At 41.5% G+C, this 21,056-nt stretch overlaps 1 protein-coding gene across 1 annotated transcript; it reads left to right on the top strand.

The window, feature by feature from the left end:
- The first annotated feature begins 13,313 nt into the window (after nt 1–13,313).
- PLK2 (polo like kinase 2) lies at nt 13,314–19,376 on the top strand. Its single transcript, XM_015848784.2, has 14 exons — nt 13,314–13,636; nt 13,940–14,047; nt 14,224–14,340; nt 14,529–14,658; nt 14,941–15,028; nt 15,466–15,561; nt 15,785–15,983; nt 16,078–16,225; nt 16,639–16,736; nt 17,372–17,495; nt 17,759–17,999; nt 18,117–18,246; nt 18,340–18,450; nt 18,567–19,376. The coding sequence occupies exons 1-14, from the start codon at nt 13,403–13,405 to the stop codon at nt 18,756–18,758; spliced, it is 2,016 nt and encodes a 671-aa protein (XP_015704270.1). The 5' UTR covers nt 13,314–13,402; the 3' UTR covers nt 18,759–19,376.
- Nucleotides 19,377–21,056: the final 1,680 nt, after the last annotated feature.

Here is a 21,056-nt window from a genome sequence, read left to right as displayed (position 1 = left end):
CCTATAAAATACTATTTCTATAAAATCCTTATCTGAGTGATGCATACGAATGTATAGAAGACCCTGCTCTAAGAGGACGAGAACAGTAGGAAGAAAAATACTTTTCTAATTCTTCATAGTTGTTTGCTTTTCTTTGTATTTTCTTCCATACATGAGAAAGGTTTGAGCTTGGGGAACGAGGGATGACTTACTTTTCAGGTGAGAATACTGGAATATGTCCCTCCTGCCTGTTGGAGGCTGTAGCCAAAAAAGTCTTCACTTTTGAAAACTGCATCCATTAAAGAGATCACTACAAAGAAAGCTAAGAACTGCTTGGGAATTACTCCCTCTTCAAAGAATCACAGAACCATAGAATCACCAAAGTTGGAAAATATCTCCAAGATCATCTAAACAACCATCCACCTACCAGCAATTTGTCCCCACTGAACTATGCCCTCAGTACAACATCTAAATGTTTCTTGAACACCTCCAGGGATGGTGACTCAACCACCTCCATGGGCAGCTCGTTCCAGTGCCTGACCACTCTTGTGGAGAATATTTTCTTAATATCCAACTTGAAGGCTTTCTCAGTTAGCTATTCTCCATAATAGATCATTTCTAAATTAATTTGGTTGCCCTTAAAACCTCATGTGCCTCCATAATACATCTTTTTGTAAGAACTAGAAGTGCCCCTTGTAACAGAACTGGTTAACTGCAGCAGTAGCCTTAATTCTTTCTAAGGCTATTTGTAAATACCACCGACCTTGGGCTGTAAACTCTGACACAAAATCATTATTCTTAATGTGGTATTACTGCTGAGATGTCCCTTAGCAAATACGGGGTTATTTTGGATTTTGAGTGCTATTTCCAGAGCAAATCTAGTGAATTTAACAGTGGGTGAATCCTTCGCCTGTGGCCATTCTTGTTAAATGCTGCCTGAGTATGTCACAGTATTAATGACTTTTTCCACAAGAAGGTGGAAAGGATAGCCTGCAAATACATGGTTTAAAACTGAGCTGTAGGTTGCTTTTTATATAATAAATTATGAGCACTTCTTGTCATTCAAACTTATGGCTTCAGTTTCCAGTTATTTTTTCATAAACACTATACTTGCACTAAATCCTTTAATAAAAGTAGTTCATAAACTCCTATATAAGTTACTCTCTAATGTATAAGCAAGATAAAAGGTGGAAGCATTATTTATATGTTTCACTGCCTTGTTTTCAACAATTTTTCCATCTTCCGATTCATGAGCTCCATATACTTCCATCTGTCTTCCTGCTACCAGTATAGTACTGAATGCCTGAAGGCCTTGCACTGTTACTGGATTGGTGAGTTCACTTGTGATTCACAAAGAGTATTGAGTCCAGTTTCAGAAACAGAAGCTGAAAAGACATAGTCTTGTCTTATGCTGCCTTCTTCATCATATACAGCCACTGGAAAGGTAGGATGAGCTCTTTGGCTTTTTTGCCTAAAAAGAAATATTGAGAATGAGAAACCTCTAGAGAGCTTACCCTGGAAATGCTTTTCTTTTTCATAAACTGGAAAACAGGATGGGCTGTTTCCCAGTTTTGCTTGATACAATACTAATCACACACATCAATATTTTGGTTGTTATTGGTGAGAGGGCAGGTGGGGAAGAGCTGCTATCATTATGGAGCAGCAGCTTAGGGTGAGGTGGAGACAGAACAGCTGGCCTGAATAAGGCTAGGCTTACTAGGTGACATTATAAGGAAGATCATAAAACTGTGGGCTGACTAGAAAGCAGTTTAGGGATTTGCTGAGCATCACTCAGTATGTATGAAGACCTGTGTTGCTGGTGAGGCATTGGGTGGCTAGTGGCAAGTAGCTGCATTCTGTGTGTGTGTATATGTGCATAAATACATACACACACACACACACACACACACACACACACATATATATATAATTTATATATATATATTTATATATATATATAATTTATTTTCCTTCTTTTCTCATCTTATTAAGTAGTGTTTGTTTTAGCTTGTGAGTTATATTTTGTTCCTAATTCTCTTCCTTATCTTGTCAGGCACAGTCAGGGGTTGAGTGAATGGCCACAAGGTGCTGAACTGCTTCTGGGTTAAACCATGTTGGGCCAATGCATGTATGTTCTTCCTCTGTTTGGAATAACATTGGGCAAGGAAACTAACAGAAAAACTACTACTGGTTCTGTTCTGTCTGCTTGTCAAAGAATTATACTCTTCCCTAAAGTGAACTTGAGAAGACCTGTTTGTAGTATACTTGTGGCATTCAAGAGAAAACGTCAACTCCCAGAACTGAGCAAAGCTGAATTTCTTGTGCCTGGGCATGTTTACACAAGTGCTGGATGGGGATGGAAGTGGAATGTTATTCCAAAATTTGTAGTGATATCTAGTTGGCTGTTGCAAATTGATGAAGGGAATGTTAATGGTTAATCCTTAAACAGTAGCTAGATGAATTTATTGGGCTTGTTTAGAAGTAGTATTGCCCAGCATGATACACCTAGAGTTAAAGATGAGCATCATGCTCTTTAGAAGTACTGAAGTAGTGCCAGTTCAGCTCAATTTGAAGACATCTTTTCTGTCAAAGGAGATTGATGTTATTGTAGAACCTGGGGAAAAATCAGTGGGAATCGGTCCAGTTGTCACTCCAAAAAAACTGGAGGTGGGAGGTGCAAGTTACACCAATTTGTCTTTAAGAATCTGCTTTTACCTAACCTTTTCTGTCCCTTTTACATATGATGTTTCTTGTTATAAAGTACCTTCAGTACCCTCTTGGAAGCTGCTGGAGGCAGCGTAGGGGATGGTGCAGCCAGGAACCATCCAAACAGCAGTGATGCCTGGTACAACCATAGATAAACACCTTCTAACTTTAATTCCCAAATGTGTTCCTCATTTTCACTCCCAGAAGAAGGATTTCTCATAATTTCTCAGAAGATTACAAAGCAGGTGATTGATTTTATTATCCCCTCTCCCCTGCAACTAATTTGAACGTTAATGAATCAAACCTGTTGAGATAATGTGTTAGCTGATATTTATCTTCATAATTATTATTTGGAGTGTATCTCACCTCCCCTCACAGGCACTTTTTTGTTCCCTTGATGACATGGCTGTTTCATAAAGCACAGGATGTATAATTAATGTTCATGGAACAAGGTATATTCATCAGTTCCTGAGCCTTTGCTGTTCACAGAGGTAGGATCTCTATCTCTGTAATGCTCTTCTTTCTAACCTCCTGATAATTCATTTAATGCTGCTTGATACAGTAGGACTGCTGAAAACATTATTTCTTCCTTATCAGACAACAGTATATTAAAAAAAAACTACCAGTTCACTTCAGAAAAGATTACCCACCTCTGTGAAGGATTTGACCCCAAGCATTGCTAACCCAAAAATACATCTAATTTAGTGTACAGACATCAACTTCTTTTAAAACATCAGCTTCTAAAACTGTCTGTCCTCTGGACTTGATACATTCTTGTGTTATTTCCATTGGTCATGTAACTTACTTATTCTCCTTCACCCTTACCACAAACTTTTTAGTTTGTTTGTTTGCTTCTGCACATTGTTTTCTAATGTTTCAAATTTTATTTTTCCCTAAGACTACTGCTATGACTTTCCTTCTACTTGAAGAATCCTCTCTGCTTTGTACCAGGGCAAAGAAGATAGGATGAATTAATCATAGAATCATAGAATGACCTGGGTTGAAAAGGACCACAATGATCAACTAGTTTCAACACCTGTGCTATGTGTAGGGTCGCCAACCACCAGACCAGGCTGCCCAGAGCCACATCCAGTCTAGATATCAGTAAGAAGGAAGGTCCAGGCAAGTGTCCAGGCTGTTAAGAAGGCTTTGAAAGCTGCCCCAGAAATGACTGTGAAGTTCTGCTCCTTTGCTTTGTGGAAGTCCACCTTAGCTTCAGGCATGAGTGATTCTGAGGCTGTTACCAAGCTAAAAATAAAAAAATGGACAGAGTGAGTCAGAGAACACAAAGGGGGGAGGGAGGAGGAATGGAAAAACAAAAACAAAACAAAAACTCACAAGTGGAGGGAGCAGGAGGAGATTAGGGGACATCTTTCTTAGGGGTATAATGATTGGGCAATAATTATTAACACTATTGAAAGTAGTAAGGTGCTGGAACAGGCTGCTCAGAGAGGCTGTGGTTCCCTGTTCCTGGTGATGTTTTAGGCCTGGATGAGTTGGATGGGGCCCCAGGGATTCTGGACTGGTACTGTTGTGACTGGCAGTGAGGGTGGAACTCAGTGATCCTTGAGGTCCCTTCGAACCCAAGCCATTCTATGATTATTCCCGAAGTTTTCTACTATGTTTTCTAATGAAGAAGTCCTAATATCCAAGTTGTTCCTTGCCCAAAGATACACTAGTCTAATGCAAATCCAGATGCTCTTTCCACAGGTCCTTCAGAAAGGAGTACAGTACAGTGTGGTTTATTCTTCCTTTTGGTCAGTTCTTTGTTCTCATCTATGATCCGATTGTATCACTGAGAAGTCTGTTATCTAGGAATGTTTTACTGGGAATAAAGATATAGGAAACAATTTCTTGGTCTGAATTAGATCTGTGCTTGTGAATATGAAGCAAGTCCTCTGATGTGTTCAGTAAATGTTACTGGACATGGTCAAATCTATGCAGGATAAGAAATGCTTGGCAGGCTCCTGACAAACATTTCCATTCATCAAATGATGGGGGAAAAAGTATGTCCAAGTCTAGAAAGGTCTACTGAAATCTGTAGTTCTTAATGCTTACAGACATGAGCAACTGCACCTCTTGGGCAGTTTATCTGCTCTGTTTCTTCTTGCAAAGGGATGCTTTGGGTCCAGTCTGGCTGAACCCAGGACAGCCTTTAGGTGAGTTTTTAATACAGTTCTCTGCAGGGGACTGACGTGTGTTTAAAAATGTTTGTTTCGTTTTCAGTGGCTATGTATATTTAATGTTTTGATAGATCTTTTAAAAACACTCTAAGGTAGCTACAAAACAACTCACCACATTGTTTTCCACTTAGCTGACCTTTTCCTGCTTTTAGCAAAGCGCACTGAAGTGTAAGCAGCAGTTCACAGCACCGAAAGGGCAGGAAACTAGACTTTGTAAAGCTGTCCATTCTTTTTGTCCATTTCAGCCATTATTGCTCTTCTAGGAGCAGATGTATTTCCATATACACTGTACATCTATTCAGAAACACCATCACTGAGGAACTGAAGGACAGAAAACCAAAATTGTATTTTTTGAAGTAGGTTTGCCTTGCAAAAGTGAGTATTAGAGAATTTCCTTAGAATCACAGAATCACCAGGGTTGGAAAATACCTCCAAGGTCATCCAGTCTAACTGTCCACCTATCACCAATATTTTGCAGTGAACCATGTCTCTAAGTAGAACATATAAACATGTATTGGTCGCCTCCATCTTGATCAAACTTGAGCACCTCAGTATGTTCCATTTATCAGATGGCTATTACTTGGAATCCTGATCATGAGATTCTGTCACCATTTAACAGATGACTGAAAGATGTCCATGCCTGTCATAAACAAAAGTTTGACTCCGCTTTTCTTTTTTTTCCAAACTGTCACTTAAGGCTCACAGTGATGAGCCACTCAAAAACAAAACAAAACCTCAGCAAGTTTGTGGTGGCAGCACTGATGCTATGAGAACCTAAAAATATAAACCAGTCAAGGTTTCCAGTGATAGGTAATATTTTTGATTTACTCAAAGTGATGTGTCTAAAAAAAGATACAGATATTTCAGCACACCAGCCTTTCTGGAAGACTAAAATAGAAGAAGGAACTTGTAAAGCTATATGCAGACATCGATAGGAGAAACCTCACTGTTGACTGTGAAGGTCACTGCTGCTCGGAAGTGCTCTGCTCCGCTTGAAAGAAGAGCTAAAATTAGTCCAGACCCATCTCAAAAGTCCAGTAATCAATGTTGTATACTGCACTATCACATCCTGGTCATAAACTTGTTTTGTGATAGCTTCCTTTCTGTCAGCTTTGCCTTTGCCAGGTTCCACAGCTTCTCTTGGCTCTGCAGAGCCACAGTAACTATTTTGTTCATTTTTTGTTTCTCTAAGTTCAGTTGAGCTTATACATCTGTATTATCTCACACTTGTGGCCTAATACTACGTAGGTGCTTAGACAGAAATGTGATATACTTGTTAGGCAACATCTTGGCTGTGGTTTGAGCCAACAACAACAGCTCTCAAAGCTTAGAACAAAGTATTTCACTTTAAAAAACACAGGACATTAAAAGCACTCACAGCCCAAACCTATTAAAAATGTACACTGGATATAGAACTGAAGTTTATATAGAACTACAGTTTGTCAAAACATTCTCTGTGCTAGACAAAATGCTGTAGCATGTGTGTAGCTGTGAAACTTGATTTTTGTATTTACTGTGGTACTCCTGACTTTCTCTTAATGCAGGTATGCATAAGAGCATCTGTTATACTGATGGAAAGCATGCATACTGCTTAATTCCTGGTGTATGGCCAGCCTGAGGGGTCAGTAACTACTTAGATTCTCCATAGATCTCTTCTGATTGGTAGATTTAGTCATTTTGCCAGCAAGTTTTTCTTCACAGTTCTGGCTTTATACATCGTCCTGGCATTTTCTTCATGCCAGAAAGGAGCTTTGCTTTGTGAAAGGTACCAGCTTACTTAGTTAGACAAGCAGACATCCTACTATTGCCTGAAGCCTGTGGTCATTGGTGGAACATGCAGGAGGAGGAAAATACTGTACTGGCTTACCTAATATTGCTGGGTGGTTGATGCCAATAATAACTTCAATCAGAAAAGGGGACTAGAATGAAGAGATCAAAATGAGTTCATGGAAAAGCAGAGGATTTTCACTTTTACTCCTGCCAATTAAGAACATGCTTTTTATTAATAATATTTTTCCATCCCGTCTTAGCCCCTACCTGCTGTTATTGCTGTTTTTGAAGAGGCTGGTAGAGTTACAAGCATGTTATTTGTTTATTTATTTTCCTGTGACTTTGCACCCAGAGATTTCGAATGACGTGATTTAATACTTAGGATTAGTAGTAACAGCATGTTACTTCAGTAAGCTAAATGTAGTGCCAAGCACTTCTAAATGTGCACATAAATACAAAAATATTTTAACTTGGGAAAGCTGTGGTGAAATATTAGCTGGGTCTAATCTCAGTGGGAAATGAGTGCAGGATATTGTTTCTTACAGGTGACATAGTTGTTTTATTTGGCTGTAGTATCAGCAGCTTTTAGATCACTTCTCCCTTCTGAGCATTTGTTTATTTGCTCTGCTCAGGATTGCTTCTGCTGTGTCTCACTTGTGTAGCAAAGTGCCTCTGGAGCACCTGCAGTGCAGAAAGTGCTGGCTTGTGTCTAATTACCAAGTAACCCAGTTTTCTATAGGCACTCAAACTCTTTTACATTCAACAGCAACTTTCTAAAGTTCCTCTAGATTTATGCACACATGAGACAGACATCACTGGCTTGCTGAATTTGAACATTACATGCAACAGTTAAGGACTGTAAATAGTGATTTGTATTCCTGTCTGCCAGAGCATTTAGTTATTTGTTGCTGAGCTGTTTCACAAGCATACTTCAGTGTAGAAAATAGGAAACAAATCCCTTCAGTCTCCTAAATACCTGATTTCCTTTTTTTGAGCATCATGCTTATAGTATACTGGAAATAGCCCATGTACATGTCTGGTTACTGGTAATAAGTACATGAAAAAACAGATTCAGTTGTTCTGGAGTATCATGAAGACAAATAATTGGGAACTACAGATTTAGGAGTTCACAAGCAGGAGGAGTACTAACTTTTTACATGGTCTGACAGTGATTGGTTGGTGAGGTGCTGGCACAGCTGCCCAAAGAAGCTGTGGTGCCCCTTCCCTGGAGGTGTTCAGGGCCTGGTTGGATGTGGCCCTGGGCAGCCTGAGCTGGTGGGGGACAGCCCTGATTGTGGGAAGGGAGGTTGAAACTAGATCTTAAAGTTCAACATAATCTGTGCTACCACAACTTGGCTATGGGCTCTTTGCCCTGTTTATCTCATAGTTCTGATTTTGTGTTGTCTGTGCAACCTCAGCACCAGTAACACTGACTTCTGCTCTGTGGATTCAGGAAAACACTTTCCTACCCATAGAAAGAAAATAAACATCAAGATTAATTGTTAAGAAACATTGCTGTCCTGCAGCCACTGAAGACAGATAATCAGAAAGGAGAACAGGAAGGGAAATTAACTGACTGAAGTACTGAAGTCTTTATTCTGTTTAGAGGATTTTGACTATCCTTTGGCATTATTTTATTTAACAAGGAGGCTTTGTTTAAGATATTTGGGCTTTGAGAAGGGCTACAAATTCAAAAGTAGTGTTTTGTGTTTAGGGCACAAAACACTACTCTGATTGTTCCCCAGGTTTAAAGCCAAGTGTCTCTAATGCTGGGCATGATGCTTTACCATCACACAGATCTTTGCTCTTTCTGTTGGAGTAATGCAGTTGTATAGCATGCACAGTCTAGCAGTCTTTTACATTGGAGACGGTCAAATTCTGGGTATAACCACTATATTATTAATATGCAGTATCTTAAATCTTGGTCTCATGAAGTTCCTAACACCTTCACTAGCATGCTGAAAATCACCAGTGTCAGCATAAGCCACAGCTGGAATAAGCTGCTGAAGGCAGAAGAGGTGACTATAGTGTTAGGGTGTCTCACTAAATGGCTTTGTGGTGTTTTGTGGTATTATTTTGGCTAAGTGGGTACATAGGAGCCCTCACATTGCAGGCAGAGGGGGCACAATTCTAGAGGACACTGAATGAATATTCTGAAGTGTTTGTGTCACAAGGTTAAACTGTTTTGTTTTGTTTTGTTTTAAGGACAGAGTAATGTAGTTGGCACCCTTGGCTGTCTACCTTGCAGCATATGAGGAAGAATGGAGGTTATGCAGTCCTCCAGTGAAGGCAACTGCATCTGACAGTATTGTTTCTGCAAACACATCCTCAGACACTAACCTTGCAAAGCTTAAAAAAATAAATAATAATAAAAACAAATTATCAACTTTTAGTGGTAGAAATGAACACCTTCAACTTTCTGTCCTAATAGCTTTGAGGTTAGTGTAATCTTCTCTTAATCTGATATGTACAAGAAAAACAAGTCAAACTCCAAAAGCAAAATATGAAAAAAACCACAACGTGCAAACATGTGGTCTGACCTCACTTGTAGAAGTAGGGCATATGAAAGCATTACTTCACTTTGCTTAGAGCCTGGGCTAGTGTCTGAAATCAAGCAGTGAGACAGTACTCACCCCAAGTAGCACAGGGGAAGAGTGTGAGAGTGGTGAGGAGTGAGAGAAAGCAGAATCTTTCCCCAGCACATTCTGACAACTGATTGGACACTAAGTTTCTTCCATTTATCTACCTGTACTCAGTCTCTGCACCTCTCAGAGACAGCATATACAGCCAATAAAGCCCTGTTTTTGGGAACCTAATACAGGAAATTATCACCACCTCAGCTGCAAAAACTGCTTTTCTGCTGGCCCTGGGAACCCATCCGGAGCCAGCACGGTCAGAACAGACCTAGTCACCTCTCCAGACACTAGCACGGTCTGTGACCTACTGGGCTAAGTGCCTGCTTTTCTGGAGATTTTCTGGGAGAACTTATGACTGTCTTAAGCTTTTGGTGGCCTGCCTGCTTTTTAATTGGTTGATCATTTCAAAAGGAACTGTAAGAGAATTCAGGCCTTTGGAACTTTTGCCAAGTTTCAAACAAAGAAAATGAAAATACATGAATTATAGCTGAAGCAAGTTCTTTGCTCTAGCTATGTGGTAAGTTAGGGAGGACAAATGAGTCATATCTGTGTGGAAGGATGATCTGTGACACTGAAACAGCAAGGGTTTCAAACTGATAAGCCACATGGCAGCATCAGATCAAAGGTTTTGTTCCTAACTGTGCTCAGCTCCTGTGCTTTTTACAGCCTGTGAGTACCTTACTAAAAGCACAACAGATGCTGCCCTGGAGAGGAGGGAGGGAGTGGAACATAAAAGCAGAATGCAAAGCCATCTCTGGAGTGGTGGAGAAAAGGTGATGAGGTAAAAGAGGTCGGTCTAGAGAATGAAATGAAGGGGATGGAGCAGAGGAGAAGGAAAGAGGAGTGAGACTCGGTGAGAGTCACACAGTGAGATTTGCAACAGTTGCTTCAGACATGACATTTATGGTTCGCATGGTGCATATTCAAGTGACAGATCTGTTCGTGGGGCTCACTACTTTGCATCTCTAAGCACTCTTTCGAACAGACTGTCATATCCCAGCTTGCCCAGAGGAGGGCACTCCGTGACCGGCTGCGAGGAGGCCCGGCTGGGTGACAGAACCTGCCCGGGCGGTTGTGCGGGGCCGAGCTGCTGGCGGGTGCGATGGCACGACTGTGGAAACACGAACCAACCCGGTCCTAAACCTCAATGAGAAAACAAACTCGAGAAAACTTTCTGAAAGCTTAGATGGAAATCTTATTTTTCACCTTTTATTTTCAAAGGCATTCATTTTCCTTAGCTTCGTTTTGGCACTTAAACACAGCAGTGATTTACCTGCCTATGGGCTGTGACATCTGAAGAAGCCTATTTGGCAGTGGAAAAAGGAAGTACAGGGTTTAGGCAACCTGGAGGCCAGGTAGCTGATGCAAATAATGACTTCAAATCTCATCACATTTATCACATTCATCACATTCACAGCTGCCATGGTTCTGTAATATGTAAGCGTTGGACACACTACTTTCTGGAAACATAAGCCCTGAAACACCTCTTTTCCAAAAATCTTGGTAAGAACAAGTGGTTCCTGCCAGGACCTTCCCAGAGCAGCCCTAGCAGTTAGCTACAGGGCTGTAATTAGGCCAGTTGCAACTCAGTCAAATTCCCATTCCTCACCTGACCCAGAGATTTACGTCTATACAGGCTTCCAAGTCTGTGATTATCAGGCTTTCTGGAAAGACTGTACATGTCTGTGAGAGTGAAGCTGTTGGTATGAGGAATTAGGATTGTTTGTTTGTTCGTTTTCTTTTCTTTCTGGAACTGGGAACAGAATGCTAGGCCAGGGTTTGTGTTACGTTGCCTTGTTTCTTGTCAGAGTAACTGCAGCTTGCTTACTGATAGGGCTGGAAAGCTTCTGCCAATCCTGCAAATGAACTTCTGATGCAGCTTGCAGGTATGCTTGAGGACAAATTTGATGTAACTTGGAGAAAAATAAATTACAGAACTCTAGCTAGGATGGATTTCTCTTGTAAAATGCACGAGTCATTTTGAAGTCCCTGTGTTAACAATGACTATTTTATCCAAACAGTTTTAAAAGGAGCAGTGAAATATATTGATTTCAAAATACACAGTAGCTCTTCACAGAAGCCAGAAATATAATTGTCAGTGCATGGGTTTTAAGAGACTTCCACAGCTCTTAAGTACTAAGCTTAGTGCCTGCAGCTCCCTGAGGAGCTATGAAGGCAGGGTAGAACTTGAGAGGCAGTGGGAAGACTGGACAGAAGGAAAGATGAAATGGGAGGCTCAGAAGTAGGAAAGGGCAGAAATAGAATTTTTGAAACACCTTTTTCTTTATGGAAACTCACAATGAATATTGTGGTAAAACTGGCACCTTGAAGGGAATATTAGTGCTTAAAGTCTTTGCTTCAGCAGAGTATAGGGGAACAAAGAGTCTTAACCTGGTTCTGTGTGTTCAGCTCCAGGCACATATTCTTCTCCTTTTAAAATCTATCTTTAACAACCTCCCCTTTCTCTGATGAAGCACGTTTTCCTTAAACTTGCTTTCTCCCCCTCCGTTTGTAGTACCACTCCTTGCCAGTGGAGGGAAAACGTGCACTTCTATCCTGGCTGGCTTCCTCTTTTTCCCATATGCCTCTCAGCACAACAGACCAAAGCAATTTAGTGACAGAAAACAAAGAACCGTGAAATTATTTTTAACGTTAAGCAACTTATCTCTACTTATTTTTCAATTATTTATACTAGTTTGGACAAATGTAAGTTGTGTGATGGCAATACTGTTGGCCTGGAAAGCCAGTTGGTGAGGGGCTAAGGGAAAAGCTGGCATAGCACCGAGGAGTGAAACCTGGGTATCTTGAATTTTAACTTGTTTCTGTTTTTGTCCCCCACCCCTTTGGCTCAATTCTAACAATACTATCATGACTTTGGAGAGAGGAAAGAGACGTCTATGCAGGGGGAGCACGTGGCCAGAGCCTAGATGCAGATGTGCAGACCATGTAGAGTCCACACAACCAAGTGTATGTGCACCCAAGCACTAACTTCATAAAGCAATACTTATTACTTGAGTATATATTACTGTTATTTTAAGATCTGAAAGAAATGCTCAGGGGAGGATACCATACTCTTTTATATGGTCATGTGCTTGGATGTTAATTTGTATGGAATTAACTGGACTTCTGTTTTCACCAGCACAGTAAGCAAGCAGATGTACTCCCAGTGTGTACGAAAAAGCAAACTCCTTTTCAGAAATGAACAGGAACTTTCACACTTTAAAACTTTCCTCTCACGTGGACCTTTCACTCTTCAAGGACCATTTCTTTTCAAACATCTGTATCAGAGATCAAGGACTGTGCACCCCAGTTTCTAATGTGAAGTAGGGAGAAATTTTAATGTCAGCTGCAAAGCAGCATCCTGGAAGGGGGGAGAGAGTGTTGCAGGAGGTGCTTCCAAGCAGCTATCCTTCTGCCCCCGGCTGCAGCCTTTTGGTGCCATGCACTGCAGTACTGCAAGCAACTGATCACAGGAGAAGCTCTGGGCTGCTGGGAGGAGGTGTCTGGACAAAGAAGAGAATGGGATGTGATGCTTGAAATATCTTTGGCAAAAAACAAAACAAAAGTAAGTGGGATGAGACTTGCTGCCCAGGACAGCCTGCAAGCTCAGTGCAAAATGAATGCTGCCGTTCTGACTAACAGACGAGGGCTGCCCTATATGGCAAAAGTTCCGTTGTCTTAGAGGTGTGTTTAGGATGTCTGAAGAAACGTCTTTGTCCGTGAAAATAAAACATCAGTGCTGCCTGTATCTGTCCCTCTGTCAGACGGCTCCGAGAGCGCGGGGATGTGGCTGGGCAGCGAGATCTCCCCATGTGAGCAACAGCGAGGGCAGCAAGGCTCGCACAGAACTGGTTTCCTCTTCGATCCGGGGGTGGCTGCGGGCGGCCGCAATGCCCTCAATGCTGCCTCCGAGTCTGCATAGGGCTTCTGTCCCAGCTCTGGGCCGTGCCGGGCCGCTCTGAGCATCAGGAGGCGGGGCCGAGCCGCTGGGCGGGGCCTTCCTCGAGATATAAGGGCGAGCCGTGGGTTGCTCGGCGTTGTGTGAGCGCCGGGAGCGGGGTGGGGAGAGGAGCTGAGCGGAGCTGAGTTGTGCGGCAGGTGGGAGGCGGGCGGGACGGCGACGCGGAGATGGAGCTGCTGCGGACCATCGCCTACCCGCCGGGAGGCAGCGGAGCCTCCAGCAATACTGCTGCTGCCAGGGGCTGCGAGGCGGCCGTGGGGAGGGCCAGCAGTGCCGAGCCGCGGAGAAAGAAAGCAGAAGAGCAGCCCCACCAGCACGCACACCCTGCCGCCGAGGTGTCCCGGATTATAACCGACCCCGCGACGGGGAAGCGCTACTGCCGCGGAAAGGTGCTCGGAAAGGTAATGGCCGGGTCTGCGCCTGCAGCCCTGCTCCCGGGGTCTCCGTGCGTCTGTCGCGGCCGCGGACATTCTCGCCCGTACTCCGAGCCCGTGTGTCCTGAGCCGGCGGGGAGCGTTCGGGTGTGCGCTGTGCGACCGTCGCAGCCCTTCGGGAGGGAGCTCTGAGCACCTCCGCGTGTTAGCCGGCTGTCCTGCCCGAAGGAAGTTATGCTCATTGACTAATATGCGACCTGGTGAATGACTCAGTGCGGGGCTTCTTTCCTACCTGCTCTAATGGCTTTTTTTTCTCCTGTGTTTCTTCAGGGTGGATTTGCCAAGTGCTATGAGATGACAGATTTGACGACGAATAAAGTTTATGCTGCAAAAATCATTCCTCACAGCAGAGTAGCGAAACCTCATCAAAGGGAGAAGGTGTGTGTGCATGAACGATTTTTTTTTATTTTTTTTTTTCCCCTCAAACTCGCTTTGTGTGCTGGTTGCCCAACCCTTTTCCTGGAACAACTCCAGCAGAGCTGTCTGTTCTGCGCTTCCCAGGCTTGTGGTCACACGGCTAACAATGCTTTTTTCCTTCTCTCTTATCTCACCAGATTGATAAAGAAATTGAGCTGCACAGAATGCTTAATCACAGACATGTTGTTCAGTTCTACCACTACTTTGAAGACAGAGAGAATATTTACATTCTTCTGGAGTACTGCAGTAGAAGGGTGAGCATCAGCTGGGAGAAATCCAGTACTTACTTGCCTGGAATCTGTAATTGATTTAAAGGTATAATGTGTAAAAAGTATTTTTCAGGGCTTCTCTAGTTCATCCATGCATTAATTTTTGTGTACTTGATGTGAATTGTTTGTGTGAATGCTGAGTGACACGTCTGCCTTTGTTTTTTCCTCTGCAGTCAATGGCTCACATCTTGAAAGCACGGAAGGTATTGACGGAACCAGAAGTACGATACTACCTCAGGCAGATTGTGTCAGGGCTAAAGTATCTTCATGAACAGGAAATCTTGCACAGGGATCTTAAGCTAGGTAAGTTCTGTTCCTCGACAACTTCTAAAAATACATACTTTTCCAGCCCTGTCAGCCTTGTGTCACGTTAAACTTGTGTGCTGATAGCTTAATTAATAGCTTAGTCTGCCTATACAGTGGGAAGCTGGAGTGTTTGAGAAATGGTATTAAGTATCCATACTTTAAAAAAAAACAAACCAAAAGTCTTGGGTAGCTTCTGGTTTTGAATAAAGTATGACTCAGCACCTGTGGCAAATGCATTCCTGCTTTGCAAGGAGACTAACCAGAATTTCTTTCTGCTAGGTAACTTCTTCATTAATGAGAACATGGAACTGAAACTAGGTGACTTTGGCTTGGCAGCTAGGCTGGAACCACTGGAACACAGGAGGAGGTAGGAGCATTAAAGTAAAAAAAAAAAAAAAAGTGTATTGTAGTGTACAAAACCAAATTCACTTAGAAATGAGGGATGGAGATAGAGAGATCCTGTGTCAAAGGAAGAGCTAATTGTGCTCTGGAATCAAGATTTCCCCTTCTAGAAAAGTTTGCTGTGTTTTGATGTTTGCATTCCTCCTCTCAGCATTTGAATAATAGCAAATGCCTGAGGCAGGATACCTGACTAATAGTGCAGATATGAGTCTGCTTTTCCTGTATCATGAAGGCACTGTGAAACGTGTCTATGCTATTAGCATTCATAAAAGTCCTCTTTAGGAGTCTCTGAGCTCTTGCCTGAACTTGAGAGTAAAACCTGCCCTATGAAAAATAGCTTCTTTCCTTTTTCTCCCTGAGCTCCTACCCTAACCTGCCTCTGTGGCCTCTTTGATTTTACAGAACAATATGTGGCACACCAAATTACCTCTCTCCAGAAGTCCTCAACAAACAAGGGCATGGCTGTGAATCCGACATCTGGGCCTTAGGCTGTGTAATGTAAGTACTTTGCTGCCTTTGAAATAAAATATTTCTGTCGTTGGCTTAGGCTTTTAAGAGTTCAAAGGAAATGGATACAGTGCTGTGTTGGTTTGCAGCCCTTTCTAGATGCCGAACCCAAGTGCCGAAGTTCTCCTTACTAGGGGACAGATAAAATGTGTGCAGTGGTTGCCAGCTTGTGTTATGGGTGCACAAAATTAAGTTGGCTTTTGTTTTTCAACAGGTACACGATGTTGTTGGGAAGACCCCCATTTGAGACCACAAATCTTAAAGAAACATACAGATGTATAAGGGAAGCAAGATACAGTCTGCCTTCATCTCTCTTGGCACCTGCAAAGCACTTAATTGCTAGCATGCTGTCAAAGAATCCAGAAGACCGGCCCAGTTTAGATGAAATAATGCGGCATGATTTTTTTGTACAGGTTTGTCTTATTTAATGTTCTGGCTTAAACCTTATCTACCCTTACAAATGCACCCTGTGGTTTGAAAATTGCTTTTTGAATCTCATTTCCACAGGGCTTTACACCTGACAGACTTTCTGCTAGCTGTTGTCACACTGTTCCTGACTTCCATTTGTCAAGTCCTGCTAAAAATTTCTTCAAAAAAGCAGCTGCTGCTCTTTTTGGTGGTAAAAAGGATAAAGCCAGATACTTTGATAATCACAGTAAGTGAACTATAATTGTGCTTGAAACTTATCCCTAAGCCATCAGTTCTGTGCTAGTATCATATAGCTATGAGATAGCAGTGAAGCACCTGTATCTATATCTCTGCTTCTTTAGTTTAGGCTTAACCTCTTTATCAATATGTGTAGATGGCAGGCTGCAACCTACACCAACATACATAAGTAAATACTTCTTCTGGCATACTGACAATCTATGTGGGCCATCTGTTTGCCAGTTTACTCTCATAGATCTGTGTGTAATGGCGCTGTTGTTCTGGGAGGCTGTGGCTGGCTTATAAGTACATCTGGAAAGAGACAAACTGCAGCTAACTTGTTAGGTTGTCTAATGCAGGATGTTGAGCAGCACTTCTAGATACATCATCAAGACTTATTTGTTTTATTTTTCTGTGTTGCAGATAGACTAGCTAAAGAAGATGAAGAAATTTACAAGCTTAGGCATGATTTGAAGAAGACATCGATAACCCAGCAGCCCCACAAACACAGAACAGATGAGGTAAATACAAGCGAAGTTCAATTCAAATCCAATAACAGTTGGGTGGAGTAGATATAATTAAGTTATATTTGACTTGGATTTCAAAGCTGGGGCCGTACACAGCATAATCAAGCTTAAATGATTAGGAGAGTTGCTTTAAGAGAGCTTAACCGAGCTTCAACAAAGTATGATAGCCTTTGTAGAGACTATCTATTTTGTCTTTGGAGTAATTACAGTATCTGCCTAGCATCCATTGTTGTCTGTATGGAAACTAGTCTGCCAGGTACTCTTTCCCAATATTTCAAATGCAAGTTTTCAGTTCATGATTAAGTAGGGCTTCTTAAAGAATAAGTTGCTGGGTTATAACTTCTGCAATGTGGTGGTCAGGCCTGCGTGCAGCTGTTCAGTCTTCTGCTTTTCTGCCCTGGCAAAACATAAGCAGTGTTTAAGGTGTAAACTGAACACTGGGAGAATGGGAAGGACCTGACATGATTCACAGTCTAAGAGCAGTTCTTAGTATTTTGTAGGGAGATTAATACCAGCTTTCTTGGAACTTACTGTTTGTTTGTTAGTAGGCAGGAGAGCCGTGCAAAACCTTGTGTATAAAACTTGGCTCATGTGATCATCAAATGTAACTTGTCTGACATCTCTTCTAGGAGATCCAGCCTCTTATCACAACAGTAGCCAAGCCACAAGCATTACCAGAAACAAAGCAGATTGGTGACTCTATTCGGATGATTGTCAGAGGAACTTTAGGAAGCTGCAGCAGTAGCAGTGAATGTAAGTGCAGCAAGATGTTGTCTCTAATTCCACATCACACACCTACTTTATTCATATCTTAGACGTGGAAGCCCAAAAAACCAGCTGTTTCCCTCCCTGACCCCTATTTTTGGTACTTCATTTTACAGCCTGTATCTTGGACGAAATGAAACTGGAAAGCCAGAAAGGCTGACCATCTTAAAATTACAGTCTAGATAAATTAAGATTTGGAATTAAAGCTTGCTCTATATGGTCACGTCAGTCTAATAATCCCTCTCTTTCAGGCCTGGAAGACAGTACCATGGGAAGTGTTGCAGATACAGTTGCAAGGGTATTGCGTGGATGTCTGGAGAACATGCCAGAAGCAGACAGCATTCCCAAAGAGCAGCTCACAACATCCTTCCAGTGGGTTACAAAATGGGTGGACTACTCTAACAAGTATGGATTTGGATACCAGTTGTCAGATCATACTGTCGGTGTCCTTTTCAACAATGGGGCGCATATGAGTCTTCTACCAGATAAAAAGTAAGAATGCTTACAAAACAGATGGCGAACTTGAGATAAAACAATTACAAGTTCAAATTGCCCATCTCTGGCCTCTCAATTTATTGTGTTTTTTGTTTTTTTTTCCTGCTCTTACAGGACAGTCCACTACTATGCTGAGCTAGGCCAGTGCTCTGTCTTCACAGCTGCAGAGGCTCCTGAACAGTTCATTAGCCAAGTGACAATACTCAAGTATTTCTCCCATTACATGGAAGAGAACCTCATGGATGTAAGTTCAGCACATTCTGGATTTAGAGCTGTAGAAGTGAGCCTTAAGCTAAGTGAATGGAGTGCTTAATACAATGTATATTTCCTTTCCCAGGGAGGGGATTTGCCCAGCCTAACGGATGTACGCAGGCCCAGGCTTTACCTCCTACAGTGGCTTAAATCTGATAAAGCTCTGATGATGCTCTTTAATGATGGCACATTTCAAGTAAGTTTGGTACCATCACCTGACAAAATGCTTCTACGTTACTTTATTGCAAAGCTAGCTAAGCAGCAGACATCGAGATGAGAAAGTATACAGATGGGTGCTCTCTTCTTTTTCAGGTGAACTTCTATCACGATCACACAAAAATCATCATTTGCAATCAGAGTGAGGAGTATCTCCTTACCTACATCAATGAAGACAGGATATCCACAACGTTTCGTCTGTCAACTCTTCTGGTTTCAGGATGCTCACTGGAACTAAAGCATAGAATGGAATACGCTCTGAACATGCTACTGCAGCGATGTAACTGAAGGGACTGACTCCGTTAAACCAAACGGACCCTCTTGTTCACTGTGAAATCTACAGTGGGGATATTGAAGCAACTAGTATGTTGATAATGGGGATATGTGGTGGTACGAAAACTTGACTGTCAGTGTGCTGGGCACACTTCTGTTACAGCCGCCTGAACCTACTGTTGGACTAAAATGGTGTGACAAGATGTTCTTCGGACCATAGTTTTTCTTGCTTCATGTGTGTGTTAAAGATACTTTTGACTTGAATTCTGAGCAGAGTGTGACTTTTTGCTCCCCTATAAGAAAGCTTTTTTGATGGAGTTAAACTGTGAATATGCATCTGGAAAGGAAGGGCGAGGTCCATGGTTGTGGAATAGCTGTAATAAGCGGCTTCTCGCTGCTTAACTGTGAACTATGGCCATACTTTTTGTTTTGTTTTGGTTTTTTTTTTTCCTTTTTCCAGAAACTATCCACACTTGTGGCTGGCAAAGTGCATTCCTTGTTAATAACTCTTTTTTATTTATTACAGCCCAAAGTGAAGTATTTATTACACTAATTTTTTTTTTTGGGGGGGGGGACCTTGACAACATTTTTGAATATAATTGTGTTGGAAATAAAGTGAATGGAAAGCTGCAAGCACTGATGTCCACTCTTTTCATTTTTCACAGTACAACTTAATATCCCTTGCTTTATCTTGCCATACAACTGGCATGTTTGCTTTCCTAAAGCCACTTAAAATAAAGGGGTTGACTACCAGTTGGGATAGGAATGATGAGTCGACCCTAATCCTATTGTAGAATGCTAACTGGTTGTGGACAGCTGTAACGCACTTCACTCAGTACAGCTAAGCCAATCAGTTGTCTGTGTGGCATACAAATATGTAGCATGGAATTATTGGTGTTTTCTAAACCCTTCCATGTCTGATTAGCATTCTGTAACCTCACCTCTCTTTTAACTTTCATATTGTCAAATAAGAGAGGCTTTAGGATCAGGATAGGGAAAAATACCCTATTCAAAGTACACTGCCTTTGTCCTAGTGCCTTCTTTAGAACTTGTAACATAAGGATTAGTATCTAGAACAAAGGTTCTGAAATTCTTTCCCAGGGTGGATCAAGTCTTAAGACACTGTAGTACAGTAATTGACCTCCTTTGCTCGATCACAAAATCCCTGTTGTAATTCTGCATTTGAGAAAATAAATATTAGAGACATACTTGTCCACTCCCTGTTATAACACGTGCCTTATGTTCTCCTGGAAGAAAGTCTTATGTTGTGGATTTTCTGCTTGTCAGGCACTAATCCTAATTTTTCTATTGAAAACAAGAGCAAATATAACAAGAAAGTTTACTTTGGGAGCGCATGTATTTGAAGGAATATAATGATTAAAATATAATGATTAACGGTGAAAGTTGACACTTGGGTTTCCCTCAGCTGAGTGGTGGACCCAGGAAATAACATTCTCACAAAAAATCAAACACTCTCTTGTACTCATATCAAAACATTTATTGAATCTTAAAATACCATTTTGCAAATGTACATGTATATTTGCGTTGCGCAGTGTGGCAATCTGCCCAGCAGACAGATCGGGGAAACAATTCAAATACTTTATGCTTTAACATCAAAATCATAACACGTTACACAGCGATGCTGCTACTATCTCAAATGTTTGGGCCATTCTGTAATTCATCTGTGGTGTTCTGAAATTAGCCTATTTCATGAATTCACTTCAAACACAGTAAACAAGAATGAAAAAAGACATCTTGCATTACATGCTATTTTGCAACCCTAGAACAAACTTCCTCGTGCATTACTCAGGCTAGTTAGGAATCAAGAAATAAAAGATTCAGTCCTTTAACCAATTCCATTACTTCTGAAAACAATCAGATTGGAAACTGCCTATCCATAACAATTTCCTGACTGATCAGATGGTTTTAAATTTGAGTGAATTTTCAAAAAAGAATGTGCAGATTCTTAAAGATATCTTTTGCAGTTTCTTTCTTTCTTTCTTTCTTTCTTTCTTTCTTTCTTTCTTTCTTTCTTTCTTTCTTATCTTTCTTTTTTCTTTCTTTCTTTCTTTCTTTCTTTCTTTCTTTCTTTCTTTCTTTGCTTTCTTTCTTTCTTTCTTTTTTCTTTTCTTTCTTTCTTTTTTCCTTTCTTTTCTTTCCTTTCCTTCCTTTCCTTCCTTTCTTTCCTTTCTTTCCTTTCTCTCTTTCTCTCTTTCTCTCTTTCTCTCTTTCTTTCTCTCTTTCTTGTTGGGGTTTTTGTCTGTTTTTAAACTACTTATGCTGTACTAGCGTGAAGAGTCCTCTTTGAGTGAA

This window comes from Coturnix japonica, chromosome Z (assembly GCF_001577835.2).
Source record: "Coturnix japonica isolate 7356 chromosome Z, Coturnix japonica 2.1, whole genome shotgun sequence".
NCBI lineage: Eukaryota > Metazoa > Chordata > Aves > Galliformes > Phasianidae > Coturnix > Coturnix japonica.
The sequence above is the reverse complement of the archived record's forward strand: the minus strand, read 5'-3'. Positions and strand labels throughout refer to the sequence as shown.